At 35.4% G+C, this 13,534-nt stretch overlaps 1 protein-coding gene and 1 long non-coding RNA gene across 2 annotated transcripts in view; both read right to left on the bottom strand.

Annotated features, from left to right (window-relative positions):
- The window catches only part of LOC309493633 (uncharacterized protein), a 454,994-nt gene that overhangs the window by 221,865 nt on the left and 219,595 nt on the right, over positions 1 to 13,534 (bottom strand). The window contains exons 15-16 of the mRNA XM_082162779.1: positions 7,890 to 8,273; positions 7,749 to 7,805 (exon numbers count right to left, since the gene is read on the bottom strand). Of these exons, the coding sequence (XP_082018905.1) occupies positions 7,749 to 7,805; positions 7,890 to 8,273 (441 nt within the window). The remainder of the gene's footprint in view (positions 1 to 7,748; positions 7,806 to 7,889; positions 8,274 to 13,534) is intronic.
- Positions 8,520 to 11,090, bottom strand: LOC309494279. The gene is made up of 4 exons (XR_014204281.1): positions 11,059 to 11,090; positions 9,248 to 9,331; positions 9,063 to 9,101; positions 8,520 to 8,659 (listed from the first exon to the last, which is right to left on the bottom strand). It is a non-coding gene; the product is annotated as an uncharacterized lncRNA (long non-coding RNA).

The following is a 13,534-nucleotide window of genomic DNA, read 5'->3' as shown; positions in this document are numbered from 1 at the left end:
ATTTTATGTTGCAGCGAGTAAAGGTGCATCACATTTGTGAATTTCGTGAAATTACGCAGGCAAAAATGTCCATTGACCGTTGTCAGCAGTGTAGCGATGTAATGTATGAAGCACCACACAAAATTGCGGATCGAGTGAATTCACCAGTGAACATTCACAGAACAACAGATAATTTTACTGCACCTTAACTCTGTTAAAATGGAAAATGTTTTCTGCTTGTTGTGACATAAGGAATACTGTTTCCGGGTCGAAACCTTTACTTCTACTTGTTTCTAGATATTGAGAATACTCAACCATTTATGGGAACTGTTGATTCAAGTCACACATTTAAGCTTTTCAAAAGCCATAGTGTACATAACAGTCTCCAGTCTCACGGCATCCCAGAATTAAACATTTTATGATTCAAAATAGCTGAATAACTAAACCATCTGAAATTCGCAATAGAGATAAAGGTTAGGATCCTAATTTTCAGGAATATTACAGCACAATGAGTATATATTAGCACTGTTTGTTGTTTGTTTTTGGCATCTGATAGAGCTTTTGGACTTGGAAACAGTGACGTCAGACTTAACAAGCGGACTGAAACATGTTTTAAAATTAAGTGAAGATGGACATTTTTAATTAGTCAAAATTGTTATTTTTTACATTGATTTATTACTTGGAACATGTTTTTTCCATGCATTTTGTTGAGATGTCTTTTCTTGTGTAGCCTATTGTATACACATGGTTGATTATTCATGTTACTTATGTATTATACTATTTTGTGTGTGTGTGTGTGTATTCATTGATATTAATGTATTACTAGCTTTTTTTTCCAAGTGCATGGAAGTGTATTAAAATGGATCTAAAATATGTAATAAACAATTCTTATTTTGTATTTGGTTCAGTTTGTTTATTATAATAGAAGTTAATGGTGGTAACCATAGTAACAACATGAAATTAATTTAATACAAATAAAATAAAATTGAAATTTGGTTCCTGGAGGCACCACACAGTGCCTAATATAAGAGTTCCTCAGGAAACCTGTGTGGTTCCTCAGAGAACCGCCCCTTTTTAAAGGGTGCCTAGAGGATCTACAGACGGTTCCGCCGGTGTGGCAAAGTGAAGAACCCCAAAAGGTTCCTCCAGGCACCTTTTATTTTTACAGTGTAGAGTAGGCAATTTTTGGTTTACACAGAAATCATGTCATCAGTGTGTTCGGTGAGGCTGTGCAGAGTTATAGACAGACTTTTACAGTTCTTCCTGAACCAAAACAATGAGTTTATGCTGCGTTCACGCCATGTATTAACACTAGAAGTGCCATGGCGGTCATTTTGACCGTTTTGAATTTTATATCTGCAATAACTTTGTTGAAAAAATAAATAAAATCCTGCCGGTACACAGCAAAATCCCCAGTGTTAAATTAACACTCCTCAGTGTACATATGTGTCCACACTACAGGGTGTTAAAAATTAACACTGGAGCAGTGTTGAAGTTAATGAGGTAATTAAGTTAACACTGAAGCAGTGTTGAAGTTAATGAGGTAATTAAGTTAACACTGAAGCAGTGTTGAAGTTAATGAGATAGTTAAGTGATTAATTAAGTGATGATTGGCCATTAGTGGTGACACCTGATGATAACAAGCAGACTCACTGAAGGAAAGAGAAACAAGAACAGAAAAAAAGAGAAACACAAGAACTACTGACTTTGAACCATTATTGCACTTATTATTTTACCAGTTTGACTTTATTTCTGTCATACATCTACACACAGTCTTATTTAGATTTAACAGAAGTTTAGATGGTAATGTTTTATGGAATGTTTCGTTTCATGTCACCATTATGGTGACCAGTGGTTGCTTTAGTTGGGCTCTTGACCCTTTACTATTTAACATTAGTATTTCTCTGGCTGCTCCAACTCTGTGTTTATAGAGCATATGTGTTGTGGCAAGAGAAACTATGATTTGGACTGTGTTTCCTGAAAGCATTGCAAGCCTAATTTGATTGTATAGACCATTTGTTGCAGTTGGTCTGTGATCAAGTTAGGCTTATGATGCTATTGGAACTGCAGCCCTGGTTATGTCTTGATGATGATAATACTAGTGACCTGCTTTACTAATGGCATCCATCAATATAAACTGATTATCCAAATGTTCTATTATTTTTTCACTACAGTAGTTACTTCCAGCAATGTTTTAAAGATCTGAAGAATTTAAAATCACACACAGACATCAAGAATCTACATATGAATCTCAACAATGGTGACAATCAAACAAACGCTTAATGTTGCAGTGCATGATGGGAGCCACCAATCAGAACGCATCAATGGCTGACATCATGCATTGCAGCATGAATAAATTATGCAGCTGAATTGTCCTGTAATTTTAATTGTTTTTCCTGTTTGCTTTTATTTTGCTATTGTTTTGTTCTGACTTTAGTAGCTTGTTTTGTGATGTTCAGAGTTGATCTGTTTGTCACTAGTTTGTTTATTGTCACCATTGTTGAGATTCATATGCTGATTCTTGATGTCTGTGTGTTTAAACACAATAACTTCTTTGCTCAAAGTATTTTCAAAATTTTTGATATTGCTGTTGGATCTCAAACTATAGAATCTCAGAGCTACAATCACCAATACTAAAACAAGACATCAAGCATATAGTCAAAAATTTAGACTCTGAATGACATCAGTGAATCAGGCCACTACATGATAATGTTTTTATCATCAAAACATATTGTGAGCAGGTCATGTTTTCTCTTGCAGTAACAAATGTGCTTTATAAACACAGAGTTGTAGCAACCAGAGAAAAACTAACATTAAAAAGTGAGAAGGGCCAAGAGCCCAACTAAAGCAACCACTGACCACCATAATGGTCACTTGAAAAGAAAAATTCCATAAAACATTACCGTCTAAACTTCTGTTGAATCTCGAGAACTTTTGTCGATGTATGACAGAAATAAAGTCAAACTGGTAATAATAAATGCAACAATGTGTAATGACTCGAAGTCAGTTGTAGTTCTTGTGTTTCTCTTTTTTCTGTTATTGTTTTTTCTCTTTCCGTCAATGATTCTGCTTATTAACATCAGGTGTCACCACTAATGGCCAATCATCACTTAATTAATCACTTAATTATTGCATTAACTTCAACACTGCTTCAGTGTTAACTTAATTATCTCATTAGCTTCAACACTGCTTCAGTGTTAATTTTTAACACCCTGTAGTGTGGACACATATGTACACTGAGGAGTGTTCATTTAACACTGGGGATTTTGCTGTGTACCTGACTTTTCCTAAAAGTGTCTGTATTTTCATTTAAAATGTTTTTCATATAAATTGCACATAAGGCAAAAAAACAAATGAACATATTTACCTATTTCGGCCATAGACGGTCATATTGACCGCACTGAATTTCGCGGTATTATTATAGGCTATACCAATATACACAACAATAAAATGTGGTAAAAATACACAAAACATATTCAACAACAAATAATTTAAATGTAATGATATTCAGAACAGAACAAGAATGAAAAAATAACTATAAACAAGCCAAAATGAAATACTTTATAAGCGAAAGTGAAAGTAAGCGGCGTTAGGCTCACGTACGTAATTCTCTAATTAGAATCAAAATGTTTCAACATTTGCGATGTATTTGGATGGTAAACTATTTTAAACTAAACTACTTTATTATAGGCTTTGTACTTCACTCACGTTCCAATATCGACGGAAAAAATCATCCTCTTCACACGTGCAAAATGGTACGAATTGTATGAGGCTATACTGACTATATAAACAGAGCAGTGGAATTTGTATATGTTAGGTTGACTATTTTATTATGGCTATAATGAACAGGCTGCAATGTCAAGACTGCAATGCTGTAATATGGTGTGTGTGTGTGTGTGTGTGTGTGTGTGTGTGTGTGTCGGCGGGCGCGGCGCGATCGAACAGTGGAAACATGAAAACATAGGCTACTCCGTTATTTTGTTCAGGACATCTACAGATATTATTTATAAATGTATAATTAAACTTGTTTAAATGTACAGTTTGGTGTTGTTTTGTTTTTAAAATATATCCTAATACAATAAATGCATTAATCTCTCAATTGGGTATGTATCATTAAAGATATAGAGTTCGGAATCTAGCGGTCAAAATGACCGCTTGCGGCAGTTCTAGTACACAGTAAATTCCACAGTGTTAAATCAACACTGCTCAGAGCAAATATGGTCCCACTCTACAGAGTGTTAAAGTAACACTAAAGCGGTGTTAAAGTTAATGAGATATTTAAGTGATTAATTTAGTGATGATTGAGCATTATTGAAGACACCTGATGTTAACAAGCAGAATCACTGAAGGAGAAAATCATACATTGTAAGTTACCATTATGGTGATGGGTGTTTGCTTTAGTTGGGCTCTTGACCCTTATATGTTTACTTTAAATTTGACTGTTGTTTGTCTGCTGTTATTGATGTATAACAGTCAAATGAACAAAGTAAAAGTGTGATCTGATAGTGTAGGTTATGTTTTGACATAATCATGCTGTGATCTGAAAAATGAAACTTATTGAGATAGTTTGGTTTATCTTGTTACCAGCAGCTTTGTGATTTTAATAGCATATGATTATCAATACTTTACTTATAATCCAAAATATTTCATAAACATTGTTCTGATCAAAACACTTTCAAATTAATTTATTTAGAAACACAGACATCAATAATCAGCCTGTGAATCTCAACAATGGTGACAATAATAAAGCATGTTGCAGTGGCTGCCACCAATCACAACTCATTAATGGCTCCCATCATGCATTGCGGTATGAATAAATTATGATCTGAATTGTCTATTTAATTTACTTTCCCTAATTGAATATTCTGCTCGTCACCATTGTTGAGATGCATAGACTGAATCTTGACGTCTGTGTGTGCCTAAAGGAAAGATTTTTTTTGTTTTAAACAACTTTTAAGAAATCCTTTATATTATATAAAAAATTCTGGATATTTATGCAGATTCACAGTTATTTTGTAACCAACAACATAAATCGAAGTCAGAAATAAGGATCATAATGAGTTCAGTGATCAAGTTCAAATGATGAATTTCATAATATAACCAACACCATCAGATCACTTTTTTTTTTTCTTTGTTCATCTGGCAGTTATAACTCAGATACAACAGCCAAACTAACTCTAAAGTAAACATATAAGGGTCAAGAGCCCAACTAAAGCAAACACCCATCACCATAACGGTGGCTTACAATTTGTGCTTTTCTCCTTCAGTGATTCTGCTTGTTAACATCAGGTGTCTTCAATAATGTTCAATCATCACTAAATGAATCACTTAATTATCTCATTAACTTTAACACTGCTTTAGTGTTACTTTAACACTCTGTAGAGTGGGACCATATTTGCTCTGAGCAGTGTTGATTTAACACTGTGGAATTTACTGTGTAGTTATGGAATTCTGGCACTTCTAGTGTTAATGGGGTTTATGCCGAATGTCACATGGACAAACAGGAAAACAGGTCTAGCATCCACTTGTGAAGTGTTAACATTATTTATTATCTATTCAATTTTAAGGTAACAAGCTAGTTCCTTTTATTTGTGGTGTTTTTATTCAAAAATAAAAAATAAAAACTTTTAGATATCAATCTGCCTACATGCGATGGACATCTGTTATGCTCCTCTGTTTTTGCTCCTTTGAACGTATCTTGAATAATCAATATTTAAATATTTAATATTTATGCTCAATATTTAACGAAGCACAAAAGACCGATCTGGAAGCGCTCCTGAAGGGATTATTATGTTATATTACTACAAAACTGCACACCTTTAACTGCATTTCCAACATCTTCACCAACTAACACAAGCACCCACACACATATTCACTGGTACAGATCATCACATTCATCAGGCCAGAAAATAAGCCAACCCACATAGCAACATTTTGACGACCCAGATCCGGCCCACATCTGGCACACGTGGAAAGATGATCTGGCCCACATGCAGCGTGGAATGACGGCCCTTGTGCGGCTTTGTGTGGCTCAGATAAGGTTCAGTTCTGGTTTATTTCTTTGCTCTTGGCTGACATGTGGCATTGCTTTGGCCTGCTTGTGGCCCAGATCTGGCAAACAGGAGTGAGCCGCCCAAGGGCCGTCATTCCACGCTGCACAGTAAATTCCCCGGTGTTAAATTAACACCGCTCGGTGTTCATATGGGAACCACCAGCAGGGTGTTAAAAGTAACACTGAAGCAGTGTTAGAGTTAATGAGATAATTAAATAAGTAATTGAGTTATGATTGTTTGATTATTGAAGACACCTGATGATAACAAGCAGAATCACTGAAGAAAAGAGAAAAAAAAGAACTACAACTGACTTCTGGACACAGCTTTAGATGAAATCAACTGAAAAGACATGAAATCGCTCTTATTACAAACCAGATTGACCTTATTTCTGTCATTCATCTACAGAAGTTCTTTTTTTAGAATGAACACATTTTTAGATGTTCAAGTTTTATTGAAAATGTTTGGTCACCATTATGGCGATCAGTGTTTCCTCTAGTTGGGTGGTTTGACAATTTATATATTGTTTTTATTTGTTGTCTTTGTAACAGTGTTTACTGAAACACATAATGTGTTGCAAAGGAAACCATAAGCAAAGATATGATATACATTTCATCATCATAAACAAAACTGTTTGACAAATGTCATAACTGACCAAAAGTGGTCACTTTTATTTTTTAAATCAAACATTGCAAGAAAACAAACAACAGCCACACACACTAACATCAAGAATCATTTTATGAATCACAACATTGGTGACATGCTTCATGCTGCAATGCATGCTGGGAGCCATTAGTTTTATAATATGGTGGCTCCCAGCATGCATTGCTGCAGGAAGTATGTCACCATTGTTGAGATTCATATGCTAATTATTGGTGTCTGCATGTGTCTTAAATAATTTGCTCCACAATGTTAAAAATAAATAAATATAAAAAATAAATCATAATTCAGATTGTCTGATCTGTGGCAAGAACTTATCATTGGTGAAAAAATAATCTTTAAAAACAAATAACCATTTTGGTCATTTATGAGATTAGTGAATCATTCTACTTCATGATGGTTAAAACTACATCACTTCATCATCTTTGTTTCTGGCATACTTTGTAACAAAATTATGTGTTTTGGTAAACACTGTTACAAAGACCACAAACTTACATAGCAAAGCCAAGAGTCAAATTGCCCAACTAAAGCAAACACTGATCACTATAATGGTGAATGTACTAAAACATATTATTTACAATAAAACATCAACATCTACACCTCTATTCATTCTCAATAACTAGTTGGTAATAAGTGAAGCTGGTAATGTTGTTTGTGGAGTTGTTTAATCCTCCTCTGCTGAGATCTTCACAGATTTAATGTCTTTTATCTTCACAGATTTAATGTCTTCTTTTCTCTTCAGTTGATTTCATCTCCGGAAGTCAGTTGTAGTTCTTGCGTTTCTCTTTTCTTCAGTGATTCTGCTTGTTATCATCAGGTGTCTTCAATGCTCAATCATCGCTCAATTAATCACTTAATTATCTCATTAACTCTAACACTGCTTCAGTGTTACTTTTAACACTCTGCTGGTGGTTCCCATATAAACACAGAGCAGTGTTAAATTTAACACTGGAGAATTTACTGTGTGCATGTGGGCCAGATCATCTTTCCACGTGTGCCAGATGTGGGCCGGTTCTGGGCCGACACAATGTTGCTATGTGGGACAGTGTGTAACATTACCAGGTGAGATGGTCACTGGTGTGACAGCTGTAGGGCTGGTGTTAATGCTGCCAGTGTCTGAAAGTTTGGATGAATAGTGATTAATGAACAGAGACACAAATACCATGAATGTGTAGAAAGAGCTCATGTGAATATAATTACCTGCACAGTATGCTGAATCACAGGTAGTTGGTCTAACCAGCTCATAGACATAATAATTGCCTGGACAGGCTTTGACTTTAATGGGAAAAGACCCGAAATAGCAGCAGTAACTCGCAGCGTAACCGCAGACATCTCGAGTGACGACTCCATCTGTTACTGTTGGGTGTCCACCACGTATCCACAGTGGGACAGCAGTGCCACAGCTAAACCTCTCAACACACGTGTCTGGGATATGAGCGCTAGTGTTGTTAATCAAGAGACGATACCAGCCGCTCCAGGAGACAGACGTGTCACACTTGTAGGAGTTTGGTGTCTGACTGCTATTGGATCTCCATGGTTCGTCCAGCACAGTGTAGTTGTAGCAGGGGTCAACAGAGGGATAAGCTGTAATGAAAATATATTTAGAAATCATGACATGTTATTGTTAATAAAATGTTCTTGCAATAAAATCTATTCAGAAGTGCAGCTTTAGTCATTACTATCTATTTTAATTTCCAATTAACAAAATATTACTTCATAAAGGGGAAGCAGAACTGCTCGAGTTACACAGCACAAGTGAACATTATAGCAGCCGATCACATACAGTACATCCTTCAAAAATTTAGATATCACCAGAAACACATTGATTTCCCGAGATTTATATGTTAATACTGGTCCAAATTAATTTCTACATTGTCTGCAGACATGAGCTGAGAAAAACTGGACATTTCAGCACAATACATTACCAACGGCGGTCGTCTCTTGTGTGACAGTTACAGAGGCCAAGAGATCTGAGATAAAAATGATAATGAATACAAATTAATCAACAAGTTACAAAAGATGCAATATTTTAACCAACATTCTAGGTGAACTCTATTAAACTCTTGGCTGTCCAGCACATTAATAATGTCACAGCTCAGTCATCTCAATGAAAGAAGTGTGTGTCACATATTAAGAGGGATTCATTAGATCATCAAACACACATCATTAGATCAATGAAGGCCCAATCTTATAAAGTCTTATTTAGCATCTTCTGTGTTGAGCTTGGGGAGGATTTAAACATGATGAAATGTTTTAATCAGATCGGAAACGCATAATAAAATTAGCCCAAATACTTCTTAAACACGTGGACCTACATGTGTTATTATCACAAAAAATTAATAAATGAGCAAAAAACACTGCTTATTGACTTACACAGCATAACAGAGATGATAGTCTGTGCTCTTATAAAACCTGTCATGAAATACGAAGAAAAAAATCAATAAAAACTAATGAAAATGTATTTGATTAAACTGCAATTTTGAGTTTGAGAAAAGTACATTCATCATCTGTCATAAATGTTTTTGCAGCAGTGAAAAGCACTTTTATAATATACTCACCTTTATGAAGAGAGGAAGCCATTTTCAGTTTGGTCACACCGGTGTATTTCTCTTTATATAAAAACAGTTCAGATGATGAGTTTCCTTTACAGTTTAGAGAGAGAGAGAAAACAAACAAATTATCCGAGATATTCATGCATGACTTTAGTTTGTTGCATGACTTTGCATGACTTTAGTCAAACACACATGGAAATCCCGCTGTATTTGTGAGTTTACAGTACATGTTGCAACAGTCATAAATGAGGAGAGTGTGTAATGATATAGATACACACGATGGCGCCATTACGCTACTCTATCTTACTTTAGTTAGTGAAAAGAAAGAGAGAATGAAGAGGTTTGTGTGTGTGTTATTGCAGGGCCGTCGCTAGACTCTTTTTACGGGGAACGAGTCCCAGTGAAAAACAGTAAAATATTACTGATATAAATCCTTGGTTGATGGTGGAGATTAAATTATACCGTCCTGCTCATCATTCACTGATATTTCAATTATGTAATATGTGTTTTCTGCCAGAACTGGCCATTCGTGAATAAATGACTATTGATCTAATTGGGGCCGTTAACACAACACTGTTTTCAACTAAAAACTGAAAAATTTTATGCGTTTTGGGGGACTGAAAAGCAACTTTTGAAAACAGGTTTCAAAGAGCAAGTTTTTGAAAATGATAACGTTATCGTCTCCATGACGGTAAACTTGAAAATGTGAATCTGTGAAAACATTGACGGCATGCACACGCGTATTACGTGTTTAGTGTAGTAAAGTAAAGCATATGTGCGCAGACGTTTAGGCTGCGTCTGAAATGGCATACTCTCTCGAGTACTTTACGTGTAAACACCCTAAAAGGCATGATCACTTCAGACATATTTAAACAAAATCTCACGGGCAAAAAAAAAAAAGTCCATTGTCTCGTCAATGGTGTAGTGATGAAAATCTCACACAGATGGCACTTTATAAAAGCGGGTTTATATTGAAATGACTGAATTTCGTCTGGGAAAATTCGCCAAGCAACTGTAAATTATATCCAAAAACAGTGATAAAAAAAGATGATCAAAATATGGAGACACTTTTTGATAGGGGGTTGTTCCTCAGTACATATGAAACTAAAAAAGCTCCTGGTTTATAGCTTCAGGGATTTTAGTCTTTGCTCAAAACTGTATAAAATTCAAATCGATTACCTAAATATAAACTTTTAAAGATATTTGGCTTTCTGAGCATAATGAGAAGTTGATGTTGTACAGTGCAGTTGTTGTATTGATCGAACATTGATCAAGCTGTTTAAAATGTACATTACGTAAACATCATTTTTATTTTTTATTTTTTATAAATAAATTTAGGGACCAGCCTAAGCAAAACTAAAGACTGTGATGGTGAGCTGTCCATGATAGCTGTGTTACAGTTAGAGATATTGAACACAGGCTGAAAGCTGTGCTAAAGTGCTAAACAGTGATTTAGTTTTCACTTGAACATTGATGTCTGTTATATCTACTGTCCATCAATGTGATTTTGACTTCATGTCTCTCTGTAACCCTTGCAACATTAAACAGTCCACTGAAGTTATGAATATTAACCAAATTACTCAAAATAACACACAGATCACAGTTCAGTGTATATGATGCAGAATAGTTGTTTTGAAAAGGCTGACGGTTCATCATCATCATGAATATCAGAGATTATGATCTGAAGCTGAGGATTTCCCCTAAATAGCTTGAAACACATATCACAAACCGCTAATAAAGACCCAACAACTGTGAGATTGATAGTAACACTTAAGCATTTTATCCTCATCTGATCAATTATTTCAAGAGTGTCTTACCTGATATGAGTTTATCTTTAAATGATCTTCGGGTGAAGACACGTGAATATTTGTGAGTCAGAAGTGTAAATGACAATGATCAGCTAATGTTCCTGAGAAAACACATTCTGTTATCTCCTCCTGCTCACATTCAAATTCATATTCAAATTCATACACAAAGACAGAACACATGCCAAGATGCTTTTATACTTATTAAACCAACATCAATACAAAGGTCACGTCTAACAACTTGGAACATTCTTTTCATAAAAATAAGTCAAATGTCAAATATCTGTGTCCAGTGTGAATAGTTTAATATGAACCTATTGTTTCTATTGTAATTATTTTTTTTTATTTTTTATTTTTTTTTTAATAAAAGCATCTCAAGCACAGTACAAGTATCGGATTAGTACATAATTAAATGGAGGAAAAAAGCAAAAATTAAACAAGCATAATAAATACATAAAAATGAACATATAGTCACAGTAACATAATGCATATACATATAAACAACTAAATAAACCAGATAAAAATAAAATAAAATAAAATAAAAGTAAATAAAAAAGTCTTATCCAGAACTTGGCTCCTTAAAATAATCTAAAAAAGGGCTCCAAGATTTCAAGAAAAGTTCGGGTTGCATTCTAACTCCAAATTTAATCTTTTCAAGTTTAAGGGCAAAAAGTAGGTCAAAAACCCACTGACGGTAGGTTGGAGGAGATGGCAGCTTCCAATTAATTAGTATAAGTCGTCTAGCCAGCAGTGTGCAAAGTGCAATATTATCCCTCTCTAAAGCTGTAAGTTTAATATTTTCCAGAAGGACCCCAAATAAAGCTGTCAATGGGTTGGGATCTATTACTGTGGTAAGAATATCTGAGACACAACTAAAAATTCCCCCCCAAAACCTTAATAATTTAGGACAGGACCAGAAAAAATGAAACAGAGAGGCTGGCTCCGCAACACAGCGTGGGCAGGTGGGGTCTAAATCAGGAAATATCTTGGCAAGTTGCACCCTAGACCAATGAATACGATGCACTACCTTAAATTGAATAAGCCTATGCCTAGAGCTAACTGAAGAAGAATGTATCCTTTTTAAGATAGTGTGCTAGGTTTCATCTTCTAACAAAATACTTAAGTCCTGCTCCCAGAGAGATTTGAATGACCTGCTAGATGGGGTTTGATTGTCATTTATTATACTGTAAATCTTAGAAATGGCACCCCTTATACATCAATTGTAAAAATCTTATTTGCAGCAAATACTAGGAGGGGTTTGTAAAGGCCCAGAGTCTATCTCGCCTATGATCCTAGTTGGGATATTATTTGAGCTGTTTATGATTTGAGTGTGAATTTCACTTATTCCAAGTGAATAGTTGTATGTTGTATGTATTACTTTCACACTACATTTATGTCCATTTTGGTGCATGAAACCTTTGAACCCAGTTTATATTCACCTTGGATCCGAGAAACACCTTATCTCTTTATTTCCATTGTGCTGTGACAAGATAAACACAGATCTGTCCACTACTTTACATCTTGCATCAAAGATGCAAATCCACCAAGGATTAGAGGAATGCGTGACGTCGTTTGAGCTAATATTTAATAACTTCATTTTATTTGTTGCTGATGTAGCTTATGAGAATTGATCAATAAGTTATGACAACATACAATTTTTACATTGCTTTAACTCAGGGGTGTCCAAACTCTGTCCTGGAGGGCCACTGTCCTGCAGAGTTTAGCTCCAACCCTGATAAACTCTCCTGTCTGTAGCTTTCTAGTAATCCTGAAGACATTGATTAGCTGGTTCAGGTGTGTTTGATTAGGGTCCCAGATAGACAGCAACCATCAAAACAATGTTAATGTGTCAATGTTAACTGCATTGAATCAACATATCTTTTGAAAAATGTCCAGCAATTAATGTTGAGAAAATGTTGGAATTTCATGTTACAGTGTGATGTTGGTTCAACATTTTCATTGAAAAGGCTAAAAATATTATGCAAGGACAGAGCTGCTATAATTAATAAAGTAAACCTAACTCAGAAATTGGGCTCTATATTAGTTCTACCAGAAAGACTCGGGAGATAAATTGATATAACAAGCGTATATTTATTAACAGCCCAGAAAGTATAAATTTATAAAATTCTTTGGCGTAGGCCCCGTCCTTAGCGCGCAATGCGAGGGTAGCGGAAGCTGCATATCCTGCCTGAAGATGAAGGCAGGGGCGCAGCCGACCCCCTGGGGGTAAAGGAAGGGACCATCCTGGTGGTGGTGAGGAGGATGAAGGTGGTGGTTGGGGAGGATGGAGGTAATTGGCAGCGTCAGCATCTGCGAACTCAGACAAGTGTAAGTACCAATCTTTTATACTGCGAGTGTTAGCACATGATTGGTTAGAAGTGAGGTAATGCATGACGCGCTGATTGAGTCTTCCTGGCAGAACTTACGCTAAAGCTTGCATTTCAGTGATTCAGGTCAAATGATTGTGAAATAATGATTTTGTTAAAAC

The sequence above is a fragment of the Leuciscus leuciscus genome (genome assembly GCF_965113295.1).
Source record: "Leuciscus leuciscus genome assembly, chromosome: 3".
In the NCBI taxonomy this organism is placed as follows: domain Eukaryota; kingdom Metazoa; phylum Chordata; class Actinopteri; order Cypriniformes; family Leuciscidae; genus Leuciscus; species Leuciscus leuciscus.
This window is presented reverse-complemented; position numbering and strand designations above follow the sequence as displayed.